We start from the raw sequence: 17,121 nt of genomic DNA, 5'->3' as shown, positions 1-17,121 counted from the left end.
TGGGGTGGGGAAGCTGCGTGCAGGAGCCCGGGCAGTCCCGCGGCCCATGCTGGGGAGCACAGGGCCCCTGATGCCGCACTGAGACCTGCCTCGCCGCCACCAGAGGGATTCGGACCTGGCTGCCAGAGGCTGGCTGATGCCCGGACGTGCATCAAGCCTCGGGCGCCTCAGCTCTAACCCTGAACATGAAGTGGGCAAGGGCCTCACGTGGTGTGACTCCGTGTTCTGATTGTGAAGCAGACCTGTGTGCAGCTGCGGGGGTCACCCTTGAGAATGGGGTGAAGGCGACCCCTGAGCCAGGGCACAGAGCCACAGGAGTGCAGAAAGCACTCCACGTGGGTGCTGAAGGCTCTTACTCAGACTGGAGTTGGGGAGAGTTTGGAAGCTAAGGACTGGAAACTGGCAGCTGCCAGGCCTGCTAAATACAACTCTGATCCCGCGGGCGCGCACGTGTCTCTGTGTGTGTGTGTGTGTGTGTGAGAGAGAGAGAGAGAGCACACCACCGAGCTCCTGCTGGCATTCTCCTTTGACCCCGTCGGTGTTGGAGGCACTGTGTTCTGGTGACAGTGACAAGGCTTCTTGTGGAAGGTCAGGCCTCTGAGGCCTAGGGGCCCCACATCTGAGACACAAGATGGGTGATGATGGAAGCCTTCAGATTCCACAAGTACTGAATGGTTGGACAGGAAAGAGACAGGGGTGGACGGGGCACAGGGCTCCAGGGCCGCTTAGCGGCTCTGCTCAGCTTGGGCCGAGGTGCAGGTGGGAAGAGGGGGGACGAACTGTACCTAGTCCCAGCTGCCTGGGAGCATGGGGGGCACGGAGGTGCTGGCAGCTGCTCCCAAGGACAAACTGGGGCCTGACCGCCAGCCACAGGTGTCCATTACTGGGGCCAGTCACTTCTTGGTGGTTACCGCAGCCGCAGGCGTCCATTGTGCCCCAATCCCCAGGTCCCGCTGCCACAGTCAAACCACCTCCAGACACCCAGAACCGTCCACCGACCTGGAGGACGGCGCAGAACAACTTGCTGATGGCCGCCCCGTGTCCATTCCTCCTCCCGAGGGGGAAGCCAGGCGGCTCCTGCATACAAGACAGACAGAAGCTCCCGAAAGCCATTTAATCCAACAGACCTGGGGTTCCCACCTGCCGCCCCCACGTCCTCGATTCTGCACCCAGGCGGCCCCAGGTCCACGCTTAGCCCGGCCCAGGAAGCAGGGCGCGCGGTGTCGGTGTCGGGGAGGGGCGCCATGGAGATCCCGCTCTGGCCTTGCTCAGGAGGCTGAGGTGAGGAGACCTGGAGCCCGCGCCGGCCGGCCGGGGTGGAGATAAGTGCAATCCAGTGAGGTAGGCCGGCCCTGGGGTCCCGGCACCACCAGGGCTGGGGATGAAGGTCCTTGGGGGTCCCTGCCCCTGCTGCCCCTCCATGGTGGCAGCCCCGCGTGGCCGTCCAAGGACGACGGGAGCTGGGGGGCGGGGGAGGGGCCGCGTCCCTGCCCTCGGGGCGTCTGCAGTGGAGTAAGCCCGGGGCCTGGATCCAAGCCCACGCCCCCGAGCTGCGGCGGGCCCGCCTCGGCGCTCACTGTCCCGGGGCTGTTCGTCGGCCTCAGGGCCCCGCCCGGGGGCCCCCTATGTTTCGGGGCCCTGACAGGTGCGTGCGCTGGTGCTTGCGGAAGTTGGAGGAGTTGTTGAAGGCACGGCCGCAGAGCGCGCAGAGGAACGGGCGCTCGCCGGTGTGGATGCGCGCGTGGCCGCTCAGCACCGACGACTGCGTGAAGCCCTTGCCGCACACGCCGCAGTGGTAGGGCCGCTCGCCGGTGTGCACGCGCTCGTGGTCTCGCAAGTCCGAGGAGCGGCGGAAGGGCTTGGCACAGAAGCGGCAGGCGAACGGCTTCCCCGCGGCCGCCGCGCCCCCCGCCGTCGCCCCGGGCGGGCAGGCGCGCGGGCAGCGCGGGCAGCGCGGCGGCTGCTCTCCCGTGTGCAGCCGGTAGTGCGCGCGGAGCCCGGCTGGCCCGGGGCAGCGCAGCCCGCACACGTGGCAGCGGCTCGGGTCCCCGCCGCGCTCCGCGCCCGCCAGGTGGCCGTGCTCGTGGAACAGCAGCTCCGATACCAGCCGGAAGGCGGCCGGGCACAAGGCACAGGGGAAGGAGCCGGGCGCGGGGGGCCCAGGCTCGGGCGCCGCGTCCGTGACTCTCACCACCTGGATCTCGATGAGGCTGCTGGGCTGCGGGGCGGGGCTGTCGTCTTCGGGCCCGGAGACCTGGCGGAGGAAGGGAGCGCGGCCTGTGACTTCGCCCGGGACCCCCCGCAGGCCGCCACCGGTTAAACCTGCACCCCAGTCCCAGCTACACCGGGAGGCTCAGATCTGAGGGTAGCAGTTCGAGGCCAGCCCGGGCAGGAAGCTTCCTGAGACTCATCTTCAAATGATTGGCAAAAGGCCGGGGTGGAGCTGTGGGCTCAAGTGGTAGAGCGCCGGTCGGGGGGGGGGGGGGGGGGACTTCAGCTGCGCTCAAACCTCACAGCGCCACTAAGGTCCACCCGAATCTGGCTCCCACTCCGCGCCCTGACCCCGGGGTAAACTGAGCCGGCGCCCGGCCAGCTAGTCCCTGTTTAGCTAGCCACCACCACCGCACTCAGCCAGCTCTCTTCTCTCTTCCCTCACAGGACGCACACAGCAAACCCCGGGTGTCGCCGCTCTTTGCGGGGAAACCCTGATCTGCCTGCCTCGGCTCAATGAGTGTTGGGTGAATAAATGCTCTCAGAGTGGGGGGAACGTCTGGAGGGGAATCTAGAGTCATCTGGACCATCCAGACCTCCTCCCAAGTTCGCCCTTGGGCACGGGGCACATCCCTTACAGGTCCCACTCAAACCTGTGAACAGGCTCAAACACACTCCCCCCCCCTCCCCCTTTTTCAGGATTACCTTCCCAACCTCCAAGTTCAGGAGCCCTAGAATTTCCCAGACCCCGCTCCCTTCCGAAGGCTCCACCTCTTGTTATGCAAATGAGGGCGAATCCCGCCCCATCGCTGACTCGGTCCCAGGCACGCCTCGATCAGGCCCCGTCCCTCTCTCCCTATAGGCTCCTCTCCAGGCCCCGCCCACTACAATCGCTAGGAGTCCCGCCCCCTACAGAACCTAGTTCCTCCCCTCCTTGCTGTCGTAGGCCCCGCTCCCTGCCCTGAGCTCCCCTCCCGGCCTGGGCCTGCTCGCCGGGGCCTCTTCCCCGCCCGCACCAGGTCCGGAGGCTCCGGGGACGCTGACTCCGGGGTCGGTGAGCTCGGAATCCGGGGCTCCGGGCGCACGGTGGCCATCTTGTGCTCAAGCCCCGCCCCCGAGGCCAATGAGCATTCTGGAAAGGGGCCGTGACCGGGCTGTCGTCAGAGGTATGGCGCAGGCGCGCCGCGGGACAGTGAGGGGGCGTGGCCGAGAGGGGGCGGGGAGCGCAGAGAGGCGGAGCCCCGCGGCGGCCCGGTTTCCCCGCCGGGCCCGGGCCCGGGCGGAGCCGGAGCGGACCGGGCAGCAGCTTCCAGCAGCGGGGTCCCTGCCCCGGCCAGGCCACGCAGCCCCCGGGGCCCTCAGGAATGCACCTCCGTGCACCTGTGCGTGATACATAGTTTGCCATGTAAGGTTTTTGTTTTAAGTCAGTGTCGAGAAAGATCCTTAAAACCGGGGTTTGGTGGAACATGGCTGATAGAGGGGCCGGGAGTGGGAGGATCGCCGGTCCGGGACAGCGCTGGCAGAGAACGTTCCGTTGCCCCCTTCTCGACCGGTCTCCTGGGGCCTTGGTGCTTGCCTAACCTGCAAGCTTCTTGGGAGGCCGAGAAGGGGGAGATGGCGGCTGGAGGTCAGCTGCGGCACACGAGCGCCCCGAGCTCCGTCCGAGTGTGCCTCCATGGCCTGTTCATCACCCTGGCAATAAGCATAAATCTCAGATAGGCAGAGCCAGGTCCACGCACGCACCGGGGCGACGCAACCAGGCCAAAAAGCGCTGAACGTGTGGCTGGGCGGGGGGGGGGGGGGGGGGGGGGGGGGCGGGGGGCGGTTAGTAAACAGCAGCACGGGTGGTCCTGGGAGGAAACATCCCGCAAAGCTCCCAGCTTGGGAGGAGGAAGGCCCCCCGAAGGGGAGTTTGTGGCAGCACTAAGGACAGGCTCCTCCGGTGGTGGCCTTAGGTCACTGCATCTCCTAGACCATTCCCCTTTCTCCTGCAAAACTGTAGACTTGTCCCGAAAACCCAGTGAAACCTGGGAGACCTCTTCCTCGGACAGGTGGGGCAGGAGATCCCCTGTTACAAGCATGGGAGCACAGAGGGTGACATTTCACTTTGTGGCCATTTGGCTTCCTTTGGGCCAGGACATGTGAGGGCCGGTGGAGTGTGAGCCCGGTCAAGCCTCTGTAGGGGCCCTGGAGTCCCCCACTCGCACCCCGCACTCAGCCATTCTTGCTGATCTGTGGTAGGGGGTGATTGGTGGGTGGCATTCCTTTAGGACAATCACACCCAACGTGAGCTGGTGCAGGCCTGCACAGAGAGTGAACATTCACAAGAAGTGTATGCTGCATTAAGTGGCTCAGGTTTGAAATGGTCCCTTAAGGAAACTCATCCTGGCCCAAGGTTTGCTGAATGTCAGTGGTACTCTGTACCACTGCTCTACAATGCCCAGACCCAGATACACATATGTAACCTAGAATCTAGGCTCAGGCTCAAGCTGGGTCTCAAGTGGTAGAGTGACTGTATGGCATGTACAAGGCTCCAAGTTCAAACTCCAGTATGGCCAGACCAAAGACAGGTTCATTGTGTTAGTACATTGAGCTTTTGTGCTTGTTACTGCAGCACAATCTATCATATCTCAACAGATACACAATATTACTTCTGTGTAATTGTGAATTTGTTTACATTTGATACTATTTTCACAATCAAAGTATGAATTAACTCAGGAACTTTAGTTTTCTAGGCACATGAGCAATTCCCAACAGCCATTTTTGTCTTAGTCTTATTTTTCAAGGAAACCTTTGATTTTACCCAGTCTTGAATTGTAATTCCTCAAAATAGATTACAGGTTTTTTGTTTTGTTTTGTTTTTGGTCAGTGGTGGGGCTTGAACTCAGGTCCTAGGCACCGTCCCTGAGCTCTTCAGCTCAAGTGTAGTGCTTACCACTTTGAGCCACAGTGCTGCTTCCAGTTTCCTGGGGGTTAGAGATAAGAGTGTCACAGACTTTTCTGCCGGGGCTGGCTTTGAACCACAAATCTCAGATCTCAGTTGCCTAAATAGCTAGGATTACAGGTGTGAGCCACTGGTGCTTTTTATTAATCTATTATTTATTTATTTTTGTCAGTCATGAGGCTTGAACTCTGGGCCTGAGTGCTGTCCCTCAGCTCTTCAGCTCAAGGCTAGCACTCTACCACTTGAGCTACAGCACCACTTCTGGTTTTCTGGTGGTTTATTGGAGATAAGAATTTCATGGATGCCGGGCGCTGGTGGCTCACGCCTGTAATCCTAGCTACTCAGGAGGCTGAGATCTGAGGATCGCGGTTCAAAGCCAGCCCGGGCAGGAAAGACCTTGAGCTACTCAGGAGGCTGAGATCTGAGGATCGCGGTTCAAAGCCAGCCCGGGCAGGAAAGACCTTGAGACTCCTATCTCCAATAAACCACCAGAAAATCGGAAGTGGCGCTGTAGCTCAAGTGGTAGAGCGCTCACCTTGAGCTGAAGAGCTGAGGGACAGCGCCCAGGCCCAGAGTTCAAGACTCACAACCGACAAAAAAAAAAAAAAAGAATTTCATGGACTTTTCCTGCCTAGGTTGGCTTTGAACCATGATCCTCAGATCTCAGCCTCCTGAGTAGCTAGGATTACAGGCGTGAGCCACCGGTGGCCGGCTTCCATGAAACTCTTATTTCCAATAAATCGCTAGAAAACCAGAAGTGGCGCTGTGGCTCAAGTGGTAGAGCACTTGCCTTGAGCTGAAGAGCATAGGGACAGCGCCCAAGCCCAGAGTTCAAGCCCCATGACTGACCCCCCCCCCCCCGCAAAAAAAAAGAGGGGCTGGGAAGGTGGCTCAGTGGTAGAGTGCTTGCCTTGCATGCCTGGGGCCTTGGGTTCGATTCCTCAGCACCACATAAGCAAAGAAAAAAGCCGGAAGTGGCGCTATGGCTCAAGTGGTAGAGCGCTAGCCTTGAGCTGAAGAGCTGAGGGACAGCGCCCAGGCCCAGAGTTCAGGCCCTACGACTGGACCCCCCAAAAAAAAAAGAAAGAAAAAAGAAAAGAAAAAGTTGGAAGTGGCACTTTGGCTCAAGTGGCAAAGTGCTAGCCTTGAGCACAAAGAGGCTCAGGGACAGTGCCCAGGCCAAGTTCAAGCTCCAGGACTAGCAAAAAAACATCTGGCTGCTGTAGTTAACACCTGTAATCATATACTACTCAAGAGGCTGAGATCTGAGTGTTGTGATTCAAAGCCAGCCTGGTCAGGAACATCTGCAAGACTCATTTCCAATTAACTACCAAAAAAGTTGGAAGGGGGCTGGGAAGTTGGCTCAGTGGTAGAGCGCTTGCCTTGCATGCCTGAGGCCCTGGGTTCGATTCCTCAGCACCACATAAGCAAAAAAGAAAAAAACCGGAAGTGGCGCTGTGACTCAAGTGGTAGAGCACTAGCTTTGAGCTAAAGAGCTGAGGGACAGTGCCCAGGCCCAGAGTTCAGGCCCCACGACCGGACCCCCCCAAAAAAAAACACACACACACACAAAAAAAAAAGCTGGAAGGGGCTGGGAAGGTGGCTCAGTGGTAGAGTGCTTGCCTTGTGTACGAGGCCCTGGGTTCGACTCCTCAGCACCACATAAGCAGAAAAAGCCAGAAGTGGCACTGTGGCTCAAGTGGTAGAGCACTAGCCTTGAGCTGAAGAGCTGAGGGACAGTGCCCAGGCCTAGAGTTCAGGCCCCACGACCAACAACAACAACAAAAAAAGCTGGAAGTGAAGGTGTGCAAAAAAAAAGCCGAAAGCTCCCAGGTTAAGTTCAAAACCAGCACAAACAAAACAAATTGAAATTATACTGATAATACATCTGTATGACTTTTTTTTTTTTTTTTGCCAATTATGGAGCCTGAACTCTGGGCCTGGGCGTTGTTCCTCAGCTCTTCAGCTCAAAGCTAGCACTCTACCACTGGAGCCACAGCACCACTTCTGGCTTTTTCTCCTTTATGTGGTGCTGAGGAATTGAACCCAGGGCCTCATGCATGCAAGACAAGCACTCTACCACTGAGCCACCTTCCCAGCCCTGACTTTTTTCTTATACATTCTCGTATCTACATCATATAATGTTGTAATATCATTTTCTTTTTGTGATTCTTGCTTCGGCTGTTACTAGGGCTTGGATCCAGGCATTCTTGCTCGGTTTGCTTGGTCAGACCTGGTCCTGTCCTTTATTTATTTTATCTTTTTTTTTTTTTTTTTTTTTTTTTTGGTCCTGGGGCTTGAACTCTAGGCAAGCACTGTCCCTCAGCTCTTCAGTTCAAGGCAAGCTCACTACCACTTGAGCCATAGCGCCACTTCTGGTTTTCTGGTGTTTTATTGGAGATAAGAGTCTCAGACTTTTCCTGCTGGGCTGGCTTTGAAGCTAAAGCGTTATCCTCAGATCTCAGCCTCCTGAGTAGCTAGGATTACTGGCATGCACCACCAGCACTCGGCTCTGTCCATTATTTTTTGTCAGCCATGGGGCTTGAACACAGCCTAAGCAGTCCCTCAGCTCTTCAGCTCAAGGAAAGCCCTCTACCACTTGAGCCACAGCACTACTTCTGGTTTTCTGGTGCTTTATTGGAGAGAAGTCTCTCACGGACTTTCCAGCCCGACCTGGCTTTGAACCTCGATCCTCAGATCTCAGTCTCCTGAGTAGCTAGGATGACTGCCATGAGCTACTGGCACCTTGCTGCTGCTTTTTTTGTTGTTGTTGTTTTGGTTTGTTTTTTGTCCTGGGGCTGTGAACCCAGGGCCTGGGTGCCGTCCCTAGACCTTTTTGTACTCAAGGCTAGCACTCTGCCACTTGAGCCAGAGCACCACTTCTAGCTTTTTCTGAATAGTTTATTGGAGATAAAGAATCTCACAGACTTTCCTGCCTGGCCTGGTTTGGTACCCGGATCTTCAGATCTCAGCCTCCTGAGTAGCTAAGATGACAGGCGTGAGCCGGCGATGCCTGGCTACCACTTTCTACAAGGGATACAAAGATAATAGGCTTTATGTTAAAACAGGTGATCAGAAATTATTATTGGTTTGGGGATGATGTAGCTCAGCGATGAAGTGCACATGGATTCCTAGTCTAGCATCTGCCAATCATAGTCTTATTCTGTGCTCACAGCTGTTGTAGTTTCAGTATCCTCTCGGGTTTGTAGAAATCCTAATCCAGTTTCTTTCACACGTGAATTGAATGGGGTTGACAGACTGAGGAGACGGGGCCAGCCACTATTGGTTGGTGGCAAACCTGCCTCAATGGCTTCAATGATTCTGGAGGAAAGCGTAATGCCCGCTTTGCTTCGGCGAGGGGGACTCCTGCCAGCCGGGGCTGTGAAGGCCTCGTGTCTTTTTACGAGCCTGTCTGTCAGTTTCCAAACCCGAGGAGCCCGAGGTTGTGAGTGCTGAGACCAGAGGCCCATCTGTCTGGTGCCGGCTAGTTTGGGGGACGAGCTCTCTCCCCACTTGGGGCGTCACCTTCCGCAGAACGACGTCCCCGTCCCCCCATCTGTCCCCAGCACCGTCAGAACGAAAGCGAGGCGGGGAGGCGGGAGTGCCCTCTGCGGAGGGTGACAGTTCTGGGGAGACCCCTGGTAACAGGAAGATGCCCGGTCCCGTGGGACGCGGATTCGTCCTCTCTTCGCCATCGGTTTCCCCCCGGAGCCCTTGGTGCCGCGGACCGGAAATGCGTGCGCTCAAGCCGGGTCCCTTTCCCTTGGAGATGGGCCTTGCCAAGCCGGTTCCTCGCTGAAAATCACTCTTTTACACGCCTGTCTCTCAGTGTGGCTGAGCGAGACGGGGACCCCGACGGGCGCAGGCGGCCGACTGCCCCGGAACCGGACAACATCGGAAACCGCGAGCACTGGGTCGGGGTGGGGTGTAGGGATGACCATAGAAAGCTGCGCGGAGGCCAGAGCGACACCATCGAGAGCGGGGCGGCTAGAGGGGCCGCTGTGGGAGGGCCAACGCGGGGAGGCGCGGGGCGGGGCCTCGGACGGAAGCAAAGGCTTGGGTTCTCCCCAGCGGCTGCCCGTTCCCCCGCTGCGCCCTGTTCTTGGGACCCGCGTAAAAGTCACTTGGGTTCTTGGGGACTTGTAACAGCCAGGTTATGTTCTTCCCGGAGGGTGACGGGGCCAGCTCCTAGCTACGCAGGTCCGACATCTTTATATTTTTGCCAGTCCTAGGGCTTGAACCCAGGGCCTGGGCACTGTCCCTGAGCTTCTTTTGCTCAAGGCTTACCACCTGAAGTCTTACCACCTGAACCACGGCACCACTTCCGTCTTTTTCTATTACGTGTTACTGAGGAATGGAACCCAGGGCTCCAGGCATGCTAGGCAAGCACTCCACCACTAAGCCACCTTCCCAGCCCTATTTATTTTTTCTATCTTCTCCCCTGCCCTTTTTTGATATGGAGACAGGCTTCTCACAAGGAGCCTGAGATCCTCTTTTCTTTGCCTCCCCAGAGCTTTTCCTTTTGAAACTGGTCTCACTATGTAGTCCAGGCTGGCCTCTAATTTATCCTCCATACCCCCCCCCCCCCAAGCCAGTTTCTAAGATCTTTCTGATGGAAAATAACTGGAAGGAAGGACACGCACCACCCTCTGATGAGCTCCCTTCCCATAGCTTAGTATACTCCTTTCCCTCTCCACAGCATAGCATGCTCCCTTCCTAGTCAACACTAGACCCATTTAGTAAAGGCAGTAAATAATTAGCCTCCAATCTCCTCTACGTTGGGGTGGCACTTCTCTGGGGCAGCTACCACCATATAAGGCAGCAGGAGCCCCTTAGAGTGACCTTCAGGTCTGGGCAGCTGCAGGGCCCTTATCTACTACTTGGGCAGCAGCCATAAATCCTAGTCTGCTATGATGAAACCCCTGGCCCTCACGTCTTCACCAGGGTCTCTGCCTCCTAGACCCTTCTAGGCCCTCCTAAACCTCCTAGGTTATATAGGTCACCTCGGACAATAGCCAGTGCTTCTTCTCACTTCTCCCTTGTGAGAAGGAGTCTTGCCGACCCCATCCCCAGCAATAAATCTTTGTTCTCTCTACCTGGATATCTGTGTGGTTCTCTGGTAAAGTTTAGTTTACCCTATCAACAGGCTTGAGCACCCAGACTTATTAAGTGGTGTTGGTTTGTTTGTTTTGTTTTTTTTGGTCTGGTCGTGGGGCCTGAACTCTGGGCCTGGGCGCTGTCCCTCAGCTCTTCAGCTCAAGGCTAGTGCTCTACCACTTGAGCCACAGTGCCACTTCCAGCTTTTTTTTTTCTTTTCTGCTTATGTGGTGCTGAGGAATCGAACCAAGGGCCTCATGCATGTAAGGCAAGCGCTCTACCACTGAGCCACCTTCCCAGCCCTATTAAGTGGTGTTGGGAGTACACTCGGTGTCTAGGCAGGTGCTAGACGAGTGCTTTTTCATTTGGCACACTCCTGGCAATGCTGGCACACCATCCAGCTCACCTCTCACCATATGGTGCTTGGGCCAAATGCAATACTCTTACAGGCCCACACCTGCAGGTATTAAGTCTTGAGCTGTCCCTGCTGTCTGGAGGGACCTTTTCTCTGTAATTTTTTTTTTTTCAACACAGAAAGTTACTCTAAGTCCTGCCTGACTCCAGCTCTGAGCCAAGCTCTCTCTGGAGCTTCTCTTCTGAACTTCTCTTCTTTCACTATTGGTTCCAGGGGAGTAGTAGTTGTGTGTGGCACGTGTGCCGCCCCTGTCTTCCCGTGGTGACTTCATGCCAGCAGGATCAATACTTCAGTCTAGTGCTGGTGGGGGTCTTCAGCCAGCTTTGTCTCTGGTTGGCTCAGTTGTGCTGGCAGATGACTGCTTCCCTCTGCTCTTTCACTCCTAGCTTTTGCCAGGACTTAGTGTTCCATGGTTTGGCTCTCTTGCTCTTCCAAAATGTTTGTGGTTTTGAGACACTTTATCACTGGGTACCCCAGGCTGGCACGGAAATCGTGATCCTCCAGCCTCCACTTTTTTTTTTTTCTCTCACCAGTCCTGGGGCTTGAACTCTGGACCTGGGCACTGTCCCTGAGCTGCTTTTGCTCAAGGCTAGCGCTCTATCACTTGAGCCACAGTGCCACTTCCGGCTTTTTCTGTGTATGGGGAATTAAACCCAGGGCTTCATGCATGCGAGGCGAGCACTCTACCACTGAGCCACCTTTCCAGCCATGCTTCTGGGCTCTTGAGTGTGGGGGTTCCCACACATAGTTGGGTCCTCGAACACTGAACTGGGACATTGGCTCTAGAATATCTTTGCAGCTGTCCCTCAGGTTGGGTCACCTGCTTCTGGAACAACCATCGCACTCTGACTGTTCACCATGGCTGCCTATTTGCCTGCATCCTGTAGACTTGTCTGTCAGAATTGCTGAGATTGAAACCCTAGCATGTGAAATGGAGTTTGGCTGTCATGTGTCTGAAGTGTAGAAATATTTACACAGCTCCAGGACATGAGAACCAGCCCCAAGGAGCAACAATAGGCAGGGATAGACACAGGATTTCACTAAGCTTGATTTACTGGGAGAATAATAGAATAGTGACGAGATGGGGGTGGGGGCAGCAAGATCAAGTGAGCCTCCAAAATTTGTGGTAGCAGGAAGGAGGGTGGGTAACAGAGCTAGAAGGCACCTACCTTCCATTAGCTGATATCCAAGAGGCAGGTATATGGCTGACACCAGAGTCCAGCTGGGAAGCCTCACATTCTACACATGACCAACTGTTCTTCTCCCTGCTGGGCAGCTGGGCAGGAAACACTGACTACTTTCATTTTGGAGCATTTGTGGAGGTGTGACTCACGATGGCTGCAGTCAGTATTAAACATAGCTTTGGCTGGATGGCTCACGCCTGTAATCCCAGCTACACAGGAGAGTGAGCTGTGAGGATTGAGGTTAGAAGCCAGCCTGGGCACCAAATTCCAGGAGACTCTCACCTCTAGATAACTAGCAAAAAGCCAGAAGTGGAGCTGTGGTTCCAGTGGCAGAGCCCCACTTGAAGAAGCCAAGTGAGAGCCAGGGGCCCTGACATACATGCACACACATTACTTGTATGTGTGTATATAAGGCACCTAGACAATGTCTTCCTGAAGTTACAGGGCTGGGTGTGAACAGGGATCTTCTGCTTCTCACTGCCTTTGTCCACACCTGTGGCTCTTTAATCTCAAGCTGTCCCTTTGAAAGGCAGAGATGGCTAAGTCAGGGACCTCTTCCATGTTGGGTGCTGTTCTCCTAGGGATGCTATCCTCAGGACACTGCCTGCCCATTCCCAACAATGAGCATGTGGGCCAGACAGGAAAGATCTCTCTAGCATTATCTTCTAATCCTGGCTCTGCACGACCCCTCCTGTCCCCCCCACTCCATGAGACCACTGGCTTCTCAGTGTCTTGTTTCCTCATCAGTGAACTGCTTAAGCTGAACTAAGAATTAAACGACTCATTTGAAATCCCAGTCTTGGCTGATAAGGTTCCCAGTGCTGCTGCTGACCGTGCCCACCGCAGTGCCTGAACTGTCTCCCGAACTGTTCAGATGGAGGGAACATTATGGTAATTTGGTCTTTGTCATCCTACAAAGCCTAGGAGAGTGCCCTAGTCCGGGAGCCACCTCCCCCCCAGGCCTTCCGCATGGGAGATACCAGGGACGACCTCTATCCAGTTCTCTCCTTTGCACTCAGAGGCCGGCATGCAGAAGGCACCGTTTGTGGAATGAATGACTGAGATTCGTGTGAGTGGGGGCCGAGGGTAAGGAGGAGGGATGGAGGATGGGGGAGGCAGGTAGAGAGGGCTTCTCTGTCACTCCAACTCCTCGCTGGTCCTCCCCACTTAGAGTTAGGCGTTTCCCCTTCCGGCTGCGCCTCGGCTTCTCAAGTTCATCCATGGCTTTATTAACTGCGGCTGCCTCGTCAGGGTTGGGTGAAGGCCGGGGCGGAGATGGGGGCTGAGACTGGGAGGCGGGAGGCGTTCAATGCCGGGCTAAAAGGTTTGCACTTGGGCAGTACCTCGGGAGGTGCCTGGCTGGACACCGTAGCTCACACCTGTAATGCCGTTTTCAAAAGGCTTAGGCAGGGGGTGTGGGCGTGTGAGACCGCCCCAGGCTGTGCAGCGAGCGCCTCTCTCCGAGACGCACGGACCCCTCCCGGGCGCGCCGCGCTCAGGCACCGGTGCCCCGCATTCCGGAGGCCGGGGAGGAGGAGGTCGGCGGAGGCGCCTGCCAGCGTCCCAGGCGGTGAAGGACGCCCAAGGTCCGCTCCTCATCACGCAGGGGGCTGCGTGAGGTTGGGGCGCAAGGGGTCCCCCGCCCCGCAGGCCCCGCCCCTCCCGGCCCGCACGCTCCCACAGCCCGGGCGGCTGCGGCGCCGGAACCTTCGTGCGGACGCGCGCGCTTCCGGCCGGCGCCCTTTCCCAGGGACGCCGCCGCCCCCCGCGTCCCCCCGCGCCCCCCGGTCCCGCGTCCCCGGCGCCGCCGGCCCGGAGCTTCCCGAAAGCTCGGTCCAGCCGAGGCGCTCGCTAGGGCAAGCCCCGGGCCGCCCGGGACCTCGGCCGTTCCCCCCCGGACCCGAGAGGCCGCTGCACTGGGTACGGGGGCCGGGATGGAGGGAGGAGCCGGCGGAGGGGCGCGGGGCGTGCCGGGGCCCCGAGGGACGTGGGGGACCGCGGCCGGGGCGGGGTGGAGACGCGGGCGCGCCTTGCAGTGGCTGGGGCCGGCGTCGGGAGAAACCCGAGGGTGGGGCGCGGGGTCTGGCCCCTTACCGCGGCCCGGGTGCGCGCGTGAAGCGGTGGCGAGGTGGGATCGGGGAGCGGGAGCACGCCGGTGAAGGGGCGGGCGGGGAGGCCGACGTGGGGGAGCAGCGCGGCTGACCCGGGAGTGGAAAGTGGGGAACTGGGTTACTGGGGCTGGGGGGGGAGGGGAGGTCGTGGTGTCCGCTAGACGGGGCGGCCCGGTCTCCAGGAGAGGACGATGGAGGAGGCGCGGGGGGCCGGGGCCCGAGGCGCCGGAAGGGGCCGCGGACGGGGTCCCGGCCTCGCCGGAGGAGGGAGCGATCTTAACTCGAGCTCTCCCTCCGCCGCTCCCAGCTGCCGCTCCTGATGCTGCTGCTGCCGCCGCGGCCGTCCCACCCTCGGTCCTCCTCTCCGGAGGTCATGGACCCTCCGCCCCCCCAGACACCCCCTTTCCCCAAGGCGGAAGGCCCCTCCTCCGCCGCGTCGTCGGCGGCGGGGCCCCGGCCCCCGCGGCTGGGCCGCCACCTGCTCATCGACGCCAACGGGGTTCCGTACACGTACACGGTTCCGCTGGAGGAGGAGCCGCGGGGCCCGCCGCCGCGCGAGGCGCCCCCAGGCGAGCCCGGCCCGCGCAAGGGCTACAGCTGCCCGGAGTGCGCGCGCGTGTTCGCTAGCCCCCTGCGGCTGCAGAGCCACCGCGTGTCACACTCGGACCTCAAGCCCTTTACGTGCGGCGCCTGCGGCAAGGCCTTCAAGCGCTCCAGTCACCTGTCGCGGCACCGCGCCACGCACCGCGCCCGTGCCGGCCCGCCGCACACCTGCCCGCTCTGCCCGCGCCGCTTCCAGGACGCCGCGGAGCTGGCGCAACACGTGCGCCTGCATTGAGCCGGCCCCGCGCCCACGCCCGGGGCCGCCGAGGTGACTGCCAACCCGGGCCTCGGCTCCCAGTCCGCCCAGCGGGAGGAGCATCGTCCCCCTTCCCCCTCCCGTCTAGCCGTGTGATGTAGACCAAAGCCTGCCGCCCCTCCCTGGGCCTCCAGCGGGTCGGACCCGGGCTCCCCCGGCCCCCGCTGCGCGGTGCGAGCCCCCACGGGTGCGGCGATCTCGCGGCGCCCCGGTTCCCCCACCCCCAAGCCCGGTCTCCCGCCCTGGGAGGCGGGGCACGGCCGGCCAGCGTCCGAGCCAGGCCCGACCCATCCGTGCCCCCGCGGGCCGGCTCGCCTCCACTTTCCTCTGACGCCCACGGATTCCTCCCTCGTTTCTCAATAAACATTCCGCACTCCGTCTCCAGGCCCATTCTTGCGTGCGCGTGGGGGTGCCGTGGGGGTAAAAGGAGTCGGGCCCGGACCGCGGGCGCCCGGGAACCTTCCTCTCGGAGCGAGTTGCCGGTCGGAGCACTTTCCCGGGGCCCCGCCCCCGTCGTCTTCCCGAAGACCCTCTCCGTCTCGGCGTCCTTGCTCCCCTTTCTCGGCGTCGCCAGCTTCCGGGCACACCGGCGCGGAGTCGCCCGGACTCGAGAGGCCGCGGCACCGGTACGGAGCGGGGTGGGCGTGGCCGCAAGTGGGCGTGGCCCGGGCACCTGCGGGGGCAGAGCCCGGACGAAGGCTAACTCGACCCGGGAGGCTGCGGCAGGCCGGGGCTCTGGGGGGAACCGCGACGGACCCACACTTAGCCCCGGGCCTGGACCACGGCGGGCGCGAGGTCTGGGCGGTCCGCAGGGCAGGCTGAGGGCAGCATCCCGGGCGAGGAGGGCGGGAGCCGGGTCGCACGGCTCGGGGGCGGCTGGGAGGGCTGGACGGAGGCGCGGCCGCATCCCGTGCGTCCCCCTCGGCGAGGCCGCCGCTCACCCTCTCCTGTCCGCCAGGCCCGCGACGCAGCTCCGGATGCCAGCGCTGCCGCCCGGCTGCACGCAGCCCTCGGCTCTGCCCCCCGTGGCGGCCATGCCCGCCGCCGCCGCCGCCTCGCCCCGGCCCGTGTCCCCGTCCCGGCCCCGCCGCTACCTCCTCATTGACACCCAGGGCGTACCCTACACAGCGCTGGTGGACGACCAGGCCCGGCGCGCGGCTGCGGCCCCGGGTTCCGCCGGCCAGAAGAAGAGCTACCGTTGCCCGGTGTGCTCCCGCGCCTTCGAGTACCAGTCTTACCTGCAGCGCCACAGCGTCGCGCACTCGGAGGCCAAGCCATTCCGCTGTGACGCCTGCGGCAAGGCCTTCAAGCGGGCCAGCCACCTGGCGCGGCACCGCGGCACGCACCGCGCCGGCGTTGGCCGGCCCCTCGGCTGCCCGCGCCGCTTCCGGGATGCGGGGGAGCCAGCGCGGCGCGACCGCGCGCACTCCGAAGAGTGCCCGCTCCAGTGCCCGCGCTGCCCGCGCCGCTTCACGGAGCAGAGCACACGGCAGAAGCACCGGCGGTGGAAGCACCCGTGAGCCGTCCCCGCATCCCGGCGGCCGCAGGACGGAGGGGCCCGCACGCCCGGCCCCAGCTCCCCCGGTCCTGGACACCGACACTCGCGGGACTGTGCCCAAGCGTGAGCCCCGTCCAGCCACGAGGCCCGAGCGGTGTAGAAAATTGCGGCCTCCCAGAAGCTGATGGGCACGGGGCGGGGTACCTGTCCAGGCCGATGTCGGCGTCCTGGACCTGCGCGGCCAGTCTACTAGTCAGAGACTCGCCCCGCCATGGGGAGCAAGGGCCTCAGCCCTGAGGCCTAGGCAGCCGGGCTGGGGAGGAGGGAGTGCCGCCTGGGGCCTGTCTCCCTCCCAAAATCTGGGTCACCAAGCAGTGTTTCCCAGCCTCGATTCGGGTCACCAAGCAGTGTTTACTAGATTTGATCCGGGTCTCCCAGGCAGTGTTCCCCAGCCTCCATCCTGGTCACCCAGGCAGTGTTCCCCAGCCTAAGTTTTTATTATAACACAGTACACAAGTTCACAAAACGTGTGTAAAGCCAGTTCGACGCCTCACCTTCATTGTGTGCAGGACACTGGTTTTTCTTTCCAAGTGTTTTGAAATACAGAGTCCACTCTTCTCCAGTGACATTAATATAATACATTCTCCGGCCCAGCCTTAGGTGGAGAGCACTGGGGTGTGCCCAGGCTGGGGGCAGCTGCAGGCCACCCATTGAGGTGACTGGAAGGGAGGGCTGCTGGTCTTCCTGACCACACAGTGTCTCTCCCTGGGGCTCAGGGAAATCCAGGGGCTGAGCCGCTGCC

At 60.2% G+C, this 17,121-nt stretch overlaps 3 protein-coding genes across 3 annotated transcripts; 2 read left to right on the top strand and 1 right to left on the bottom strand.

Moving 5' to 3' along the window:
- Positions 1 to 1,143: 1,143 nt before the first annotated feature.
- Znf784 (zinc finger protein 784) lies at positions 1,144 to 3,369 on the bottom strand. Its single transcript, XM_042683246.1, has 2 exons — positions 3,228 to 3,369; positions 1,144 to 2,254 (listed from the first exon to the last, which is right to left on the bottom strand). Exons 1-2 carry the CDS (start codon positions 3,303 to 3,305, stop codon positions 1,601 to 1,603), a joined length of 732 nt encoding a protein of 243 aa, XP_042539180.1. The 5' UTR covers positions 3,306 to 3,369; the 3' UTR covers positions 1,144 to 1,600.
- Positions 3,370 to 13,632: 10,263 nt separating this feature from the next.
- Positions 13,633 to 15,199, top strand: Znf580 (zinc finger protein 580). The gene is made up of 2 exons (XM_042683249.1): positions 13,633 to 13,771; positions 14,270 to 15,199. The coding sequence occupies exon 2, from the start codon at positions 14,282 to 14,284 to the stop codon at positions 14,798 to 14,800; it is 519 nt and encodes a 172-aa protein (XP_042539183.1). The 5' UTR covers positions 13,633 to 13,771; positions 14,270 to 14,281; the 3' UTR covers positions 14,801 to 15,199.
- Positions 15,200 to 15,855: 656 nt separating this feature from the next.
- Znf581 (zinc finger protein 581) lies at positions 15,856 to 16,860 on the top strand. The gene has a single exon (XM_042683200.1). The coding sequence runs from the start codon at positions 15,856 to 15,858 to the stop codon at positions 16,339 to 16,341; it is 486 nt and encodes a 161-aa protein (XP_042539134.1). The 3' UTR covers positions 16,342 to 16,860.
- Positions 16,861 to 17,121: the final 261 nt, after the last annotated feature.

The sequence above is a fragment of the Dipodomys spectabilis genome, unplaced genomic scaffold (genome assembly GCF_019054845.1).
Source record: "Dipodomys spectabilis isolate Male_0828 unplaced genomic scaffold, ASM1905484v1 ptg000080l, whole genome shotgun sequence".
Classification (NCBI taxonomy): domain Eukaryota; kingdom Metazoa; phylum Chordata; class Mammalia; order Rodentia; family Heteromyidae; genus Dipodomys; species Dipodomys spectabilis.
Note: the sequence above shows the minus strand (reverse complement) of the source record. Positions and strands in the feature narration are given on the sequence as shown.

What these genes read in the sequence shown, in the direction of transcription:
- Znf784 (XM_042683246.1), bottom strand. Translation starts at nt 3,305, where the DNA reads ATGGCCACCGTGCGCCCGGAGCCCCGGATTCCGAGCTCACCGACCCCG. An exon ending in CCCCGGAGCCTCCGGACCTG is followed by an intron (nt 2,255 to 3,227) that starts GTGCGGGCGGGG and finishes TTCCTCCGCCAG; the next exon opens with GTCTCCGGGCCCGAAGACGA.
- Znf580 (XM_042683249.1), top strand. Translation starts at nt 14,282, where the DNA reads ATGCTGCTGCTGCCGCCGCGGCCGTCCCACCCTCGGTCCTCCTCTCCG.
- Znf581 (XM_042683200.1), top strand. Translation starts at nt 15,856, where the DNA reads ATGCCCGCCGCCGCCGCCGCCTCGCCCCGGCCCGTGTCCCCGTCCCGG.